Source organism: Acartia tonsa, chromosome 12 (genome assembly GCF_053477335.1).
Source record: "Acartia tonsa isolate MP-2025a chromosome 12, ASM5347733v1, whole genome shotgun sequence".
Lineage (NCBI taxonomy): Eukaryota > Metazoa > Arthropoda > Copepoda > Calanoida > Acartiidae > Acartia > Acartia tonsa.
In genome coordinates this window covers 34047179-34064031 of record NC_137271.1, presented here as the reverse complement: position 1 = coordinate 34064031, position 16853 = coordinate 34047179, and the positions used below count along the sequence as shown (strand labels likewise).

The 16853-nt window shown below is 34.0% G+C and overlaps 1 protein-coding gene across 1 annotated transcript in view; it reads left to right on the top strand.

Annotated features, from left to right (window-relative positions):
• The window catches only part of ft (cadherin-related tumor suppressor fat), a 109414-nt gene that overhangs the window by 85417 nt on the left and 7144 nt on the right, over nt 1-16853 (top strand). The window contains exons 29-40 of the mRNA XM_080178435.1: nt 4006-4103; nt 4533-4621; nt 4877-5127; nt 5662-6011; nt 6411-6512; nt 7081-7167; nt 7519-7646; nt 8849-9029; nt 9516-9735; nt 10371-10471; nt 11218-11349; nt 12504-16684. Of these exons, the coding sequence (XP_080034561.1) occupies nt 4006-4103; nt 4533-4621; nt 4877-5127; nt 5662-6011; nt 6411-6512; nt 7081-7167; nt 7519-7646; nt 8849-9029; nt 9516-9735; nt 10371-10471; nt 11218-11349; nt 12504-16684 (5920 nt within the window). The remainder of the gene's footprint in view (nt 1-4005; nt 4104-4532; nt 4622-4876; nt 5128-5661; nt 6012-6410; nt 6513-7080; nt 7168-7518; nt 7647-8848; nt 9030-9515; nt 9736-10370; nt 10472-11217; nt 11350-12503; nt 16685-16853) is intronic.

The window sequence follows — 16853 nt, the reverse complement described above, 5'->3', positions numbered from 1 at the left end:
GTTGTTGCTTAAGATTTGAAATAAATCCATTTTCAAATCTTTATCCTTTGACTCCTGTAATTTTAGTTTTAACTAAAAGTCTCTTAGATAAAAGGGGTGGGGTATACGAAGGGGTAAGGATATTTAAGGGGGGATGAGGGACAAATTTTTCCAACATTTTTGAAAGGCACAACCTTTATTGTTTAAATATTTGAAATTTTTTATATATCCTTCCTTATAGTTAGGCTTGGTTGTGCCTTTAAAATCAACTATAATGTACGTTCAAGATGCATAACAAAACTGCAAATGGTAATAAATGTATAGGCCGTCAGTCTGTTAGTTCATAATGATTTACTTAGCTGCTATATAAGATAGACGGCTGAATTTTCTGTGAAGATTCCCTTTTGTCGGTCTATCTGTAATGCTCTGTTGGGCTTCAGACTTCTTTAGAGAAATGCAAGAATGGACAAACTAAGTGAATTATAGAGTTGGTTTGCTGCTACTAATAAGTAATATTCATAGGGCATAAACTTCACTTATGTTTGTCATTTAGGTAAAAGTGTTAAATAATGCTAATTTAAATGGTTACATGCAGTGAAGAGGTTTGCAGGGCAGGGGGGTGAAAATGGGGGATTTGTGAAGGTTTTAAGTGTACAGGGATGGGATAATTAAAGATAAAACTGTTCTAAACCTTGATTTAGAAATGGAGGAAGAGGTAATCTAACAAAACAAGAAAAAAACAAAGTTTCCAAAGTATTATTAACACGATCTTTCATTCGTTGGCTGAAACTTTGGGGACTATTTTCAAATCTTGATTGAGTTGTACAAACCATCAAAATTAAATGAATAATAATTTACTTTAGGGTTATAATGTTTATCGTAATTTGGGGTGTACATCAATTTCTCATTCGTTGGTTTTGACATTTTTTTGGGGGGTGGGGGAAAGGGGGATGGTAGGAATTTTTACCTCGTCCCTCGTTTTAACAGGGAGACGAGAGAGAGTGGGCAATGGACTGTTTATCAAACTAGTCCCCAAGGTTTTATAATAACGTTTTCTATGCGATGTCTTAACAACTTTGGGGACTTTGATAGCTTAGTTCATTTAGTTTGATTGCTTGGTTCATTTAGTTGAGTGTTCAAATGTTTCAACCACTACTTTTAATCTGCAGAAGGGATGACTTTGTGTAATATTATTGGCCAGTGTCTTATCCCTGTGGATCCGTGGGTTTTAATGTTTGGTTGAGTTTTGATGAGCGTGTAAAATTGCCTTTAAGGATGTTAAATATCATTAATGCCATTTCACACGAGGCAATTACACTAAATTTTAGAAGATTTTATTTTATAGGGATGGATAGAATAACAAAAAAAAATATTAAATAATTATAAGAAAAATAATAAAAAAAACACGTTGAAATTTAATTGTATATGGATAGATAGATCTACAAATTGATAAGATAAAAGGTAAACAAGCGACTGCGCCCCTAGTAAGAAGGGGGCAGTAAATAGCCTAAAACCATATGGAGATTTCCAAAAAAGGAGAACTTAACCGGTTCAGTGGTTATTGAAATGTTAAGACAATAAACCTTACTACTTACTTTATATGGTTTGTGTTATTAGCTTTTACCTAAATAGATTTTACACAAGGGCTCAACAATAACATATATCATCCCTTAACAGACAGATAGATGGATAGATAGTTATACTTTCAAATTGTATAGATAGATAAACATTTATGATAGATTTTACAACAATTTTGAACATTTATCATCTTTTAACGACAAATTATCGTCTAAGACTTCCTATAATCCATGTAAGTTGTATTTTTGGTAGCGGAGCTACTTTATCACAAGTGCATGTACGTGTGGTTGTTAGTCCGTTTTTAATTGTTATAAATACAGTTTCTCGTATTCATTCGAATCCGGTGGATAGGAACCGGTTCTCACTCATACGAAAACAGTATGTCTAGCATCGTTTTATATCCAGCTTTCTACGAATATAAAAATGTACAATCATAAGATTAAGTTTTTTAGCCCGTGCCTTCGGAACCTCGGGGCTAAAAAAACTTATTTTAATCTTATAATTGTACATTCTATATCCGCGGAAAGCCGTTTATAATACGATGCGAGAAATAACTATTATCTCTTAATCAAAACACACAAAAATAATTTTTTTTTTCGTTTTTGTACGTTTTAAAAGACTAAAGGATAAAACATTGGAAGATCAATAGATTTGTAACATAATAACCCCTTTTGTAGATTGAAATTGTGAAAAGTTGAACAGACAATGCTAGTTTTTACCAACCAATTAAGATTTAATAAATGTTCTTAATTTTACTACATCTAAAAAAACTTATTTGTCGGAAAACTGTCCCTAGTACCATGTGAAGCTTCTTTAAACAGAGCTGGATCTTTAAATCATTTTAGTGTTGAGCCAGATCGGGGTGAGCCAACTTTCCACCAATGAGAGCACAGCATTTTATGAAATGCCGCGCTGTGATTAGCTGAAATTCGGCTCACCCCGATCTGGCTCACCACTAAAATGATTTAAAGATCCAGCTCAGGAGAACTCACCTATGAAGTTATTGAAAACTGAAGCTTCAGGCTTTATTTAAGAGAATTGGCCTATTTCGTGAGGTAAAATTTACTACAAGCATAACATGTTTTAAATATCTATAATTGAGAATATCTATCTCTGCCCGCCTGTACGTAATATCTTATGACTTATGTCCCTTATGTCACATATACATATTTGTCTTTGACATTCTTACATATGTTATACAGATGAACTCCAATTTAGTTTCCGAAAGTGTACCTATCGTCCGCGTCCTATCTCGAAATTTGCTATTAGCTAAAAAAGCTTCAAACTTCAAACAAAAATTAAAATTAAAATTTTAAACATTAAAATTTTGAATGTATAATGTATAAATCGCTTTGTTTTCACAAATTTCCGGATTAGCTGAAAAAAGGGTCTGCAATAATTTGGTTATCTGCTGTACACTTTAGGAAACTAGGGCTAGAATAGGAAATCCATTTGGAGCTGATCGTCATACACATTTATATACATATTAAACTGATTAGTAATAGAGTAATAAAGTCAGGATTTTAATGAAAGTAAATCTAAAATATCAAATAAAATATTTTAAGTATAAAGTCTATTCTTACAAGTTCTAGGACAAACGCAAGAGTGACAAACGTTGGAGTGAAATCTTAACCTAACCTTACCTATTTAAAACATTTTTAGGTTTTTTTAAATGCTTAATCCCTGCGGGAGTCTTACTAGTATATTCATATCTTAACCTAATCTGCATAGAAATATTTATTTAACTTAATATTCTAGACACTCCTACGTTTACTCAATCCTGTGTTTGTCCAATTATAAAAAGGGGTTATGGCTACCATAACATCGACATAACAATATTTTATAATGACATTATGACATACTTATATTTTCCTAATAACAGGGTTATTTATCGAGAATCTTTACTTAACCTTGAACAATTATTTCTTCGGCAAAAAAAGCTAAAAATGTAGTTATGTAATGTTTTGCAAGCATTAGCAATTGCCAATAAGCACATGATCTACAAAATAAAAGATACTCTAAAATTTCTCTAACTTTTGTATATATACGCATATAATAGACGTAAATGAGCCCCCAAACCTTTCTGTATATGTCCCTTACATTGTTATTTACATACATTCATTATAAGGATCTAACACTCAATAACTTAGTACATTTGCATAAGTAATCATCTATTTTATTCATTGAATATATCAATTTTATATTTCCACTAGCGGTTGCCCGCCTAGCTTCCAGGGAAGGGTTTAAAGTAATAGCATAAAACCATCACAGAAACAATGTGAAGCTTCCCTAAAATGGAGAAACCTGTCGGTTTAGCGTTTACCAAATCTTTTGGACCTTAAAAACATAGGATACATCTATCTTTTTTACAAAGAAAACTTCTTTAATATCATATCATATAAGAAAATTCAGAAAAATGTACATTTCGTCCTAATAATGATTATTTAGGAAATCCCCGCCTCTCAAGCACAGGAACGCTGAGTGTTATAGTTGAGGATGTGAACGACCACGCCCCCCAATGGAGCCAGAAAAAGTTCAGGGTTAAGGTAAAGAGTTGGTGTTTTTCTTTACTAGAGGATACGCTCCAGAGAGGCCTCTTAGGGGCATATAAAATGTTTTCTTTTCAATCTATGTTGAGATCAGCTGTTTACTAAAAAATATCGCTAGGCGGCGCTTTATATTTTTTTTTTTGAGGCTCTTAATGAAACTTGATATGGTTGTACAAACCCATAATTTTATCTACAGATAAGGAATAAACATTAACTTATTGTCCGATATCATATACTATTTCCAGTATGGCTTCGAAACTGATTAAAATCAGCTGGATTAAAACTGGTTCTCAGCGATACTGAAAAAATCATGTACAGCATCGTACATACAAGACAGTTTTCAATCTTATAATATTTCACTTTAATGTCCGCAGAAAGCTGTCTATAATACGATGCGATAAATAACTATTTAGATTCTTAATTTAGATAAATGAGAATGAGAAACTATCAGATGAAGAGCCTTTAATAATCGTCCAGGCTACTGACTTGGACGAAGGAAATAACGGCGAAATCAGGTAAATTAAAAGCAACTTATGAATTTTTAGCAGTGCAGCTATTCTGCCTATGTACGTCTGTTACAATGTCATTGCATTTAATTTATTTATCCTTTTAATTAATGATAACATTTTAGCTTAAAATTTCTATATATTTTTTATTTTTGAATTGTAAATAACACAATGAAAGTCAACATATATATAAAATGTTGCTAATGCTTTAATAATTTATTTTAATCTATATTATATATTTAAAATATTACTTAATGAATTTAGGTACAGCCTCTTCGGTGAAGACTCCGGCAAATTTAGAATTGATGAAGATGGAAACATTTACTCCAGTTGGACTTTTGACAGGGAAGAAAAATCCAGCTACAGCCTAACCCTGCTGGCCAAAGATATGGGGGAGGAAATTCAGCTTGAGTCTTCAGCTGAGTTGATTGTGGATATACTTGACAGCAATGATAATGTTCCTGTTCTTGTCAATGGTAAAGAAGAGATTCTTATTCCCTCTGATCTTAATATAGGTAAGTTTTAATTTATTCTCAAAAAAATTTAAAATGTAAAATGCGACGTTATTGGCTGATATTCAAAAACCCAATTGAAAGTCGGCACAGAGTCCCCGGATGGGGACATAGAGTTATTAAGTCCCTTCCCCCTCAATTGTTTTACTTTAATGGTGGGTTATAAGTTACTAGCGGCTTCGCCACTAGCCTCTAGGGGCTGTGCCCCAAGAGGTTTGATCAAACCAATTTTTTTTTTTTTTTTGGGGGGGGGGGTATTTTTCATTTTTGGGGGAGTTAGGGGTGTCCCACCCCCCAAGAAAATAGTTAAAAACCTTCCCGGGAACTCTGAGAAGCTACCCTGTAAAGGAGAACCCGATCGGTTCAGCGGTTAGCGAGATCCTTCGCTACAAACAAACAGACAAACACACAAATACACAAACACACAAACACACAAACAAACAGACAGACAGACATCGTTCTACTTTGTATTATAGATTGTGATTTTAACTTTGTGGGGCTAGATTAGTTTAAGGTATAACATAAGTTTTAATTTAGGTGGTTTTGTCTACAAGCTGGATGCATTTGATTTGGATTCTGGAGACAATGGAAGGATTCAATTTTCCTGGACAAATGGTCAAACGGACAAATTCAGACTAGATAGAGAATCAGGAACAATATACCTTGCTAATCAGCTGAACCAAGGTCAAACTTACACCCTCAACCTGCAATTGGCTGACCAGGGCCAACCCACGCCGCTCTCCAGCCAATCAGCGCTCACCTTCAGATCAGCTGATCCCAGCCAGTTTCCCGCCTTTTCTGAGCCACAAGTTTCGGAGATTTTTGTAACAGAGAATGATATTGAGGCGAATTTGCCCAAGTTTGAAGCTAATGGTCTTAACTTCCAGGTATTTTATATTTAAAGTAAAAGTGGGGGGGAGGGGGATTAGAGTTACTTTGTGGGCTGGTATAATGAAGGTTGAATATATGTGGATATTATGACAGAGGAAAAAGTGTCGTCAATTTAGATTGCTAAAATGGAACTAGTTCATTGGTGAGTTCGTTCATACAGTAGGAGGGGAGGGGATGAGGTAAAGAGAGTGGAAGGGGGAATTGCTATTTTTGCCTGATGCAAGTTTACTTTATTAGAAAAAATCTGGTGTAAGATCCAAAAAATAATGTATCCATTGCTTACAATTTGAATAACAGTTTTAATGTTGCCTTTTTTTATCTAAAGAAACACACTTACGGCTGGAGGAGCATACTAGCCTTTATATACATGATAATCTAATAATTATTTTGTTTAGACTATCAACTACGGTATATGCGCGGGGAATATTGATTCATCCTTTAATCTGGATCAAAACTCTGGAAGGCTTATGCAGATTAAACCTTTAGATTTTGAACAGGTATTTTAATTTACAACTCATTTCGTAGCTCAATTAATCTAAGCTACATATAAGGAAGGGGAGACGGTATTTTTGCAGAGCGCTTTCTCTTTGGAGATATATATCGAGCCTGCGGTTAGTGAGATTTAAAGCTACAGGCACACTGACAGACAGACAGACAGACATAAAGACATTATGTTACTTTTATGTAAGGGTATCATGTTTTGAATATCTTTAATTTTGCATATTAGGGTCAAAATTTAATTGTTCCAATCCCAGAACAAAATTTTAAGCTACAAAATATTTTGCTATTTTGTCATTTCCTATGTTTGAAATAATGATTTTATCCACTTCTAATTTATTTTAGCGACGAAGACCAAACTGCAATACTTTTGCACCACTTTTGACGTCATATTCTCCATCCCTTTTTTAGGGGTTTTCTTTCCCACTTCTCCTCTCATCTATCTCATTTTATGACGTCACAGGAATCAAAAGCGACACAAAAGTAATGCAGTTTGGTCTTTGTCATTTTAGCCATTTTACAGATCTTTTAAAACATACACACAGTCTAAAGATGTATATAATTTAGAATGAAAAGCTGGAGCTCTATATCTGTGCCTATCCTGTTAACGAACCAACATACAAAACGTACCATAAATTCACTGTCAATATTAAGGTAATCATTTTTCCATTATGTCTTCGAATTTGGTTTATTTTCGCTGGATTGGAACTGGTTCTGACCCATACTGAAAAATCATGAAACAAAACTGTAGTTAATCTTAAAATTGGCCATTTATTAAACCTGTTTTGTTAATTTTATTTTAATATACGTGGAAAATTGTCTGAAATACAATGCCATACATGATTTTTTAATATTTGTTGAAAGATTTAAAGATAGAAGTTGCTTAAATTTGTAGATCAAACCAACGATAATGTTACACACCGTAGTTATTGACAATAACCTCCAAATGTTATTCTTCTTTGAGTAGAAATTACAAAAAAAAACCATTTTAACCCTATTCTTAAGAATGTGAATGACAACCCACCAGAATTTGAGAAGTTAGTTTACCTGGCGAATGTAACAGAAGAGGCCTACCCTCCTGTAACTGTGGTCAAGCTAACTGCACAGGATAAGGATTCAAACAGTGGCATCAGGTAAACTTCACATTTACAAGGGGTGGTTGGGACAATGGTCTTTAAATTGTATTTTATGGAGGGGGTTAGTGGTTCAGAATGAGTTATTTAAGCAAACAAAATTTAAATATCCATTTATGCTAAATTTTGTTTGCTTAAATAACATTCTATTGCAACAAAAAGGTGATGTTAGCAAATAATTTCTTGAATAAAATCATAAAACGTTTTTTCATTTAATTTTCATTTTTTTCACTGTTGTGTTTTTATTTGACATTAAAAATAAAAATCATAAAAAATCTTCCAAATCAAAGAGAAAAAATCTTTGAATTATTGGTCAATTTAAGTTCAAAGATTTTTTTATTGTAAAAAGTTAATTTTTAAAAAATATTTTAGAAAAAAAATCTTCTAACAAAAAAAATTATCATAATCCAAGATGGCGTCAATACATGTAAAATAATATTTTCAAAACAAAAATTTAAATTTTGAATATCTTTTTTCACAGATTGAATTTCAAAAATCGGTCTGACAGTTTTTCCAAAGTCAGTATGATCTATCGAATGAAAAAGGTTTGAAACTGATAGAACATTTCTTTATACTAAAACATATTTTTTCTCCCGTTTTTTCCCACACTTCCAAAAAATGAAATTCGATGAAAATTAAATGGTTCTCACGTTAAAAAATTTTCTCACGGGTCCAAAAAATGAAATTAAATGAAAAACATATGTACCATTTAAATGAAAATTAAATGGTTCCCACATTCTAAAAATTTTCCCACGCTTGACATTCTTGAAAAAACCTAATTAATTGAATATTTAAACAAACCCAATATCGCGTTTTTTGCATTGGAATGAATATTGATTGGATTAAACAAAGTGACAATGTATAAACATTTGTATTAGAAATTTTAATTGTTGTACATAAAGGGTAGTTTTTGCTTATTTTTAAATCCTCTAGGACCCATAAATGTACTTTGTTCCAAGATAAGGCAATGGACAGTAAATTATTCTTTCCCTAAAAGTCTATTGATGGCATTAGGTCTTTTGAAACAGAAAATGTTTTGAGGAAACATGGGCAGTAATTTGATTAAACCAGCACTGTTCAGTAAATCTACAGGATTTTAAAAAATAGATGGAATGAGGGGGAATCAAGACAGATCTTATCGTTGCGCTGAATTTTAGATTAATGTTTTGATTTTAACATGGCTAAACATTTTATTATTTTAGGTACTCTCTAAAATCTACAGATGACCCAAAACTAAGCGAGTTATTCGAAGTAGATTCTACTACTGGTGAAGTAGTTACCCTAGCCAAGCTAGATAGAGAAACATCTGATAATTATGATCTGGTTGTACAAGCCACTGACGAAGGAGCTCTTCATACCACTGAAACACTGATAAGAGTAAAGGTAATTTATAATCTATTTATTTATCTGTCTATTTGTATGTCTGTCTATCCATCTATTCTTATCTCTGTCCGACTGTCTGTTTTATCGTCTATTTAATTGTCTGTATGTGTGTATATTCATCTGTTTTTCTGTCTATCCGCATGTTGTTAGTCCATCTTTTTTTCTGTCTGTCTATCTGTCTGTCTGTCTATTTGTCTGTCTGTTTATCCTTCTGTTTTTCTGACTGTCTGTCTGTTCATTTGTCTGCCTGTTTGTTCGTCTGCTTGTCTTTCTATTTGTCTAACGTATGATTGTATTTACATTTGTCTGTCTGACTGTCTGTCTATATTCTGTATGTCTGTCTATCCTTCTGTTTTTGTGTCCGTCTTTCCGTCTGTCTATATGTCCGTATGTCTCTTTATCCATATGATTTTCTGTCTGTCTGCCTGTCCGTCTGTCAGTCTATCTGTCTGTCTAGCTTTGATTTCTTACTTTATATTATTCCAGGTTGAAGATATCAATGACAACCCTCCCAGATTTACTCGCATCCTATCCATCAACATCACAGAAGATACTCCGAAGAACAGCGTGCTAGCCACAGTCAATACTATTGACAAAGACATAGGAGCTAATGCTAATGTAACATACAAATTTGCTGCTACTGATGGTGGTGATGGAGAGACTAGCAAGTTTACCATTGATCCTTTCAGTGGTGATATCACTCTTGGTAAGAATTTATTTTTTGTACCGCAACTACTCTATAATTAAGTTCTTATTTTTCACAAAACTTTTTTGAAAATTGAATATCTTAAGAAACTGTTTTTTTGATTGATGAAAATTTATACATGTGCCCTATCCTTTCACCTTGGACGATAATAATTAAAACTATTGCCATGTTAATCTAGAACAAGATCTTTATATGTTATAATATGTCCTGTCAAAATAAGACAATATTAAAATTTTGAAGAACTAGGGGAGGGTCACCTAGCATATAGGGGCTCTGTATTCTTGGGGTATGGAGGGGGAGAAAAAATTTTTAAACAATCTCAAGGATTGAATCTAAAATGACATTGCATAGAAGAATTCCGGGACCTATGTAAAACTTCCCTAAACTAGAAAAAAATAATTTTTTTGCTACAGAAAAAAATCAAGTACAAGACGTTGCTTGTCATCTTATATTTTACATCAATTTTTTTTAATGGTAAATTTAATGATAAATGTATAAGTGTAGATGTATAGGATGGTTAAAAAGTATTTTTCAAAACATTTTAGTTTATATTTTGCCTGTTGTTTTCTAGTATGGACCTAATTGTAAAATCGGGACCCCCCTCTATTTTTTTTACTTTAATTGTTTAATTTTAGTTGGAGAACTAGATAGAGAGATTGAGGATGAATATTTGTTGAAAGTAGTGGCTACAGACGGAGCCTGGAGGGCAGAAACTACGGTTGGCATTACTGTACAGGTATACATGATAGATAGATAGATATCCCTAGTTGAAAGTATTAGCTACAGACGGAGCCTGGAGGGCAGAAACTACTGTGGGCATTACAGTAAAGGTATACAAGATAGATAAATATATGAATATTTGTTGAAAGTTAGATTGGAAGGCAGAACCTACCGTGGGCATTACTGTTCAGGTATACATGATAGATGAATAGATAGATAGATGAATATTTGTTGAAAGTAGTGGCTACAGCGGGGCCTGGAGAGCAGAAACTACTGTTGGCATTACTGTACAGGTATACATGATAGATAGATAGATATCCCCAGCTGAACGTTGTGGCTACAGATGGAGCTTGGAGGGCAGAAACCACCGTGGGCATTACTGTACAGGTATACAGATTTTAAAAAAATTTTCGGGGGGTTGGGGTGTCCCAACCCCCAAGAAAATAGCTTAAAACCACCAGAGAACCAGTAGGTATATTCCCAGATGGGTAGAGCCCAATTTGATCAGCAGTTACTGAAATTTTACAAAAAATTAAATAAATTTTTTTGGTTTTTTTTTAGTTTTTGGTGGGTTGGGGTGTCCCACCCCCCCAAGAAAATAGCCTAAAACTACCACAGGACCAGTAGGTATATTCCCTAAGAGTAGAATCCGATCAGTTCAGTGGTTACCGAGATCTTAAGGGACGGACAGACATCAAGCTACTAAATAGATATTGTAACTTTTCTTAAATAAAATCTTTAACAAATTCTTTAATCTTTCAGGATGTAAACGACAACATGCCAGTGTTTGAGAGGCCCGACTATGTATTCAGAATTCCAGCTACCACAAATAATTACCAAGTTATTGGCAGAGTTATCGCCACAGATGATGATATCACTGGGCCAAATTCACAGGTATTGTATCTATTTTAGCAGGGTTCGGCAGGCGCATTTTAGCTGCCTTCAAGTCTCATGGAAACAAACTTTTACAATATTTAAAATTAGCTTAAAGTGTAAACCTGAATCAAATATGGAAATCTCAAAGCATTCAAATGTAGCGGAGTAGCGGCTGCCGAGCCCTGATTTTTATTATTGCAGCTACTCAATCACAATGTTAGTCTGTATGTCTGTCTGAAAATCTGTCATAAATTTTGAATGAAAGACATTTGTAAAATCATCAACTAAAAAAAATAACTAAAAAAGAATAGATTACAATTTATAAAAAAGGTTATATAAAGGTAAAGATATTTTTAATGTTTATGTTTTACTTTTATTAGTTAAACTGTTTGGCCATTTATAAGCTAAATAAGACATAACTTTTACTTTATTAAATTGAAGAATGAATTATTATCTATCATTGACCTATTCTAGAAAATTTGAGAATTCCATTTATATAAGTAAATTACAATCAATTTTAATCATGGAATGTAAGTATGTATTTTTGGATTGAGAAAATATAACTATATGTTTTACCCCTTCTAGTAACTCTCTTACTTATATGAAAACTATCTATATTATACAATATGATAAGACAAACTTTTTTAATTAAGTAAAAAGTTTCTAAACTATCAGATTTCTAAAGATTATGAAGTTTCATTATTAACAAAGATAATGTTTCATTTGCAGCAGAGATAAATAGATAAGTTGTTAAAAAAAAATTTTAAATCTTTTATATAATCAAATTATCAAAATGCAAGATTTAATTTTAAATATTAATCTAAAGAGTTTACAAATAAAATATAAATGATGTACTTTATATTCAAATACCTCAAAGAAGACAATTTTAATTATTATGATACTGCAAGACGTAATTAAGATTATTTTAAATACAAAAACATATTCAAATGTGTAGTTTAGATAAAAAATTTGAATTTTTATTTCATTTAGATATCACCCTTCTCTTGCTATTATCAAGGATGTGTGAGTTTTTATCATCAATAAGACAAGAATGAAAATATTTATAAGAAGTGTAAACGTACTTTGGCATTCTTATCACTTTTGTTTCTTTTTATTGATTTTTTTGTAGCAATTGTTTAAGATCAACCCTAAATGATAATGTTTATTTTCAGGTCATCTACAGACTTCGAGAATCCTTGGAAACATTCAGCATAGACAGCACATCTGGAGAGATCCTCACCCGTCAACGACTAGCCAACCATGATGCTACCAAGACTCGCACTGTTGAAAATGAATATCTGCTGGAAGTTGTGGCTGAGGACAGTGGTAAACCTCCCCTATCCTCAACATGTACCGTTAAAATTCTGGTGATGGATGAAAATTTGGGGGCGCCTGAATTTGAAAAGTCTAATTATACCGCTGCAATTCCTCTTGATGCTAACATTGGTTATGATATCATTACTGTTACCGCCATTGATAACGTTGATGTTGGCTTGAATGCTGAAATTGAATATTATCTGGAGGATTCTACTTATTTTGAAATTGATAAAACTACTGGACAACTGAAACTCAAAGGCTTTATCGAAAATAAACCATATGCTGTCACTGTCATTGCTAAAGATCTTGGTGTTCCTGAACAGTCAACAACCGCAGAAGTTGTAATAATGCCCAGTGGTGATAACCTTTATGCTCCACAGTTTACTGTAGCCAACACTCAGATTATTGTTCCTGAAGACAAACCATTGGGCAAGACCAATATCCAAGTTAAAGCAACTGATGCTGATTCAGGAATCAATGGCATTGTAAGATTCGCCATTGTTGGTGGCAATGAGGATGAAATGTTTGATATTGATGAAGTTACTGGAGAAATTATAATCAATAAACATCTTGATTATGACAAAGTTAAAGGATTTGTGTTAATTGTTGAAGCCAGAGATTTAGCAACCAATCCCAAAAGCTCCAACTCTACTCTTGCAATTAATCTAACTGATGTGAATGATAATGTTCCATTCTTTGAGTTACATTCTTATGATGCATACATCCAAGAAAACATGCCTCAAGGGACATCAATTGTTACCATGAAAGCAATTGATTTGGACTCGCCAAGATTTGCCACCATTCTATATACCATCCAAGAACCTGAAATGAGCAGACATTTTGGTATTGATGAGGCCACTGGTGAAATCACTTCTGCTAGATCATTTGATTATGAGACAGAGAATGAATATGTTATGCATATTACAGCAAGAAATCCTGAAAGCAATCAATTTAACACAACAAAGCTAACAATTCATATTACTGGTTCTAATGAATTTTATCCCAGATTCCAACAGCCAGTTTTCCAATTTTCCGTTTCAGAGTCAGCACTCCCTGACTCTGAAGTTGGTCAAGTTCAAGCTTTTGATCAAGATGCTGGCCCTGAGGGGGAGATATTCTACTTTCTTGTTGGTCCAAGCAATGATTATGGATTCTATATTGAAAAAGAAACCGGAATAATCTTTATCAAAGAAATTCTTGACAGAGAATTCCAAAACAGATTTGTGCTAACTGTACTTGCTAAGAATGAAGGCAATATTTATGGCAATGATACTGATGAGGCTCAAGTTATTATTCAAGTACAAGATGGAAATGATCCACCTGTGTTTAGAAGTGATTTTTACGAGGCTGAGATTGATGAAAATTCCGCCTTGGGAACAGTTGTAACTACTGTAGCTGCAGTTGATAGAGATGTTAGGCCAAGAAACAGTCAATTCAGCTATTCCATTCTTAGCGGCAATACCGATGATGCATTTGAAATAGATCCCAACATTGGATCAATCAGAACAATCAAGAATATTGATAGAGAATCTGTGGATAGATATGAGATTATTGTAGCTGCTATTGATAATGGCAACCCTCCACAAACTGGAACTGCAATGGTTTACATTCAAATTAAAGATGTTAATGATAATCCTCCAAGACTTGATGTATTCAATCGAAGAGGAAGTCTGAAAGAGAATAGTCAAGAAAATACTCTTGTTGCAAAGCTACAACCTGTTGATGATGATCTACCCCCTAATGGAGGTCCATTTAGATTCAAAATAGTTGGTGGCAAACATCAAGATTGGTTTACCATAGATGAAGATACAGGTGACATAAAATCCACTGTTTCTGTGGACAGAGAAGTTAATCCTGAACTAGAGATTCTTGTTGAGGTTTCTGATTCTGGAAATCCTTCATTATCTGCCAAGTATCCCATCATCATTGATATACTTGATGAGAATGATAATCCTTCTGAGCCTAGAGTCATGACTGTTCTGGTTCAAACATTGAATGGAGATTTCCCAGGAGGTGTTGTTGCACCTGTCAGACCAAAAGATCCTGATACAACTGGCCAATATGATTGTAAAATTAAGACAGGACCCAAGAACCTGTTCCAGATGAAGCCTGACTGTTACCTCCACACTGGAAGACTCATGAATGTCAACAGCTACAATCTCTCTGTTATTGGTAATGATGGTATTCATGAGACAGTTACAAGCCAAGTTTATCTTACATTTGACAAATTTGATCAGACTGTTCAAGAAAAATCTGTTGCAATAAGAGTGCAAAAATTCTTAGAATCTGACAAGATTGGAAAATTATTCTGGTATTTATCTTCCCTTACATCTAGTAACAGCAAAGTTCAAGTGTTGAGTGTTGATCAGAATGAAAATTCAACAGATTTCTATGTTGGTCTCAGATCAGGCAAAGTATATGAATCCAAAGACAACTTGTTAACATTACTGAAATCTAAATTTAAAATCAATGATGTTCTGTTGGATGTTGATACAATAATTGGTTATGGACCGTGTCTAGATGAGCCATGCCAAAATCAGGGCAATTGTTATGATTCTATAAATATTGAAGACACTACAATTATAGTAGAATCTGAAGATGTTATCCTGAATGCTCCAAAGTTTCACCAGAAATATACCTGTTCATGCCCTGAAAAGTTTGAAGGCAAAAGTTGTGAGCTAGATGCTGATCCTTGTGAACCCAATCCCTGTCAAGGTGGAGCACAATGTGTTCAGTTTGGATATGATTATGAATGCCAGTGTCCCGCCCTAACACATGGCAAGAACTGTCAACTAACCAAATCAAGTTCATGTGATCAGAATCCTTGTCTGAATGGCGGAACCTGCCGGGAGTCGAACCTGGGTGGCTCATTCTTTTGCCTCTGCCGCCCTGGATATCAAGGAAGTGTTTGTGAAGAACCCCTAGATCCTTGTCAACCAAATCCTTGTAAAAATGGCGGTGAATGTGTTTCTAAGAAGCCAAATTACAAATGTAAATGTCCAGATAACTTTTATGGCACAAACTGTGAGAAATCAACCTTTGGCTTCAGTGAACTATCTTACATGAAATTCCCTGCTCTAGATTCCAACACAAATGATATTGAAATAACCTTTTCAACAATGAAAACAGACAGTTTGTTGGTTTACAACTTTGGACAGCAAAGCGGTGGCCGGTCTGACTTTATTGCCATAGAGTTAATCAATGGCAAAGCTGTGTTTTCATTTGGTGGAGCAAGAACTGCTATCACAAGAATAACAGTTGATAAATATTTAGCCAATGGTCGGTGGCACAAGGTTACAGCAACAAGAAACAACAGAGTAGCTTCGCTCAGTGTCTCAGATTGTGCTGAATCGGGAGAATTTTGCAAGCTTTGCAAAGCCGGAGATGAAAAATGTTTTGCCAAAGACATTGGAGAAAGTGGAACGCTGAATTTTAACAACAATCCTTTGTTTTTTGGTGGCATTGATGAAGTTCAGGAGATTGTTTCCCGAGTGGGACAAGTGGCTTCTGATGATTTTATTGGCTGCTTCAAAAGCCTCTCAATAAATGGCCAACAGCTAAATTTGAAAACTGGTTTTATTGAGTCACGTGGTATACTAGCATCATGCCCTATACCAGGAAGCTTGTGTGCCAAACATAATTGTCAATCAGCTGATGCTGAATGTGTTGAGATCAACTGGAAACCGGTTTGTAAGTGTTCAACAGGTGTTCTTGCTTCAAACTGTGACTCAGCCCTTGCCCCAGTATCATTGGAATTTAATGGGACAGTGTCACTGAAGCCAACTGAGCTGCACAAACGTCAACAGTTGTTTAAGCCCGCCAAAAATGCCAATGAAAATCAAGATATAGGCTTTAGATTTAGAACTGAAACCACTGAAGGTATAATTTTCTATGGTGAAAGCAAGAGGAATACAGAATTTACAACTGTTTATATCAGAGAAGGAGCTCTAGTGTATGAGACAAGAAAGGATAATTTTCCCCAGATAAATGTGACCTCACCTGTACAAATTATTGATGGTGCTTGGCATCACTTCAGGTAAATTATTTTTGTTCTTTAAAGGGGTAGTTTCATGAAATGCATTTGAACCTAATTTAGTGAACCGCATATTTTTTCCTAGTTAATGGGTTAAACTATATTTATATAGCATATATTTGAAAGAATTTCAATTTTCTACCACGTAGTTTTTAAAATATCAAGACTTGAA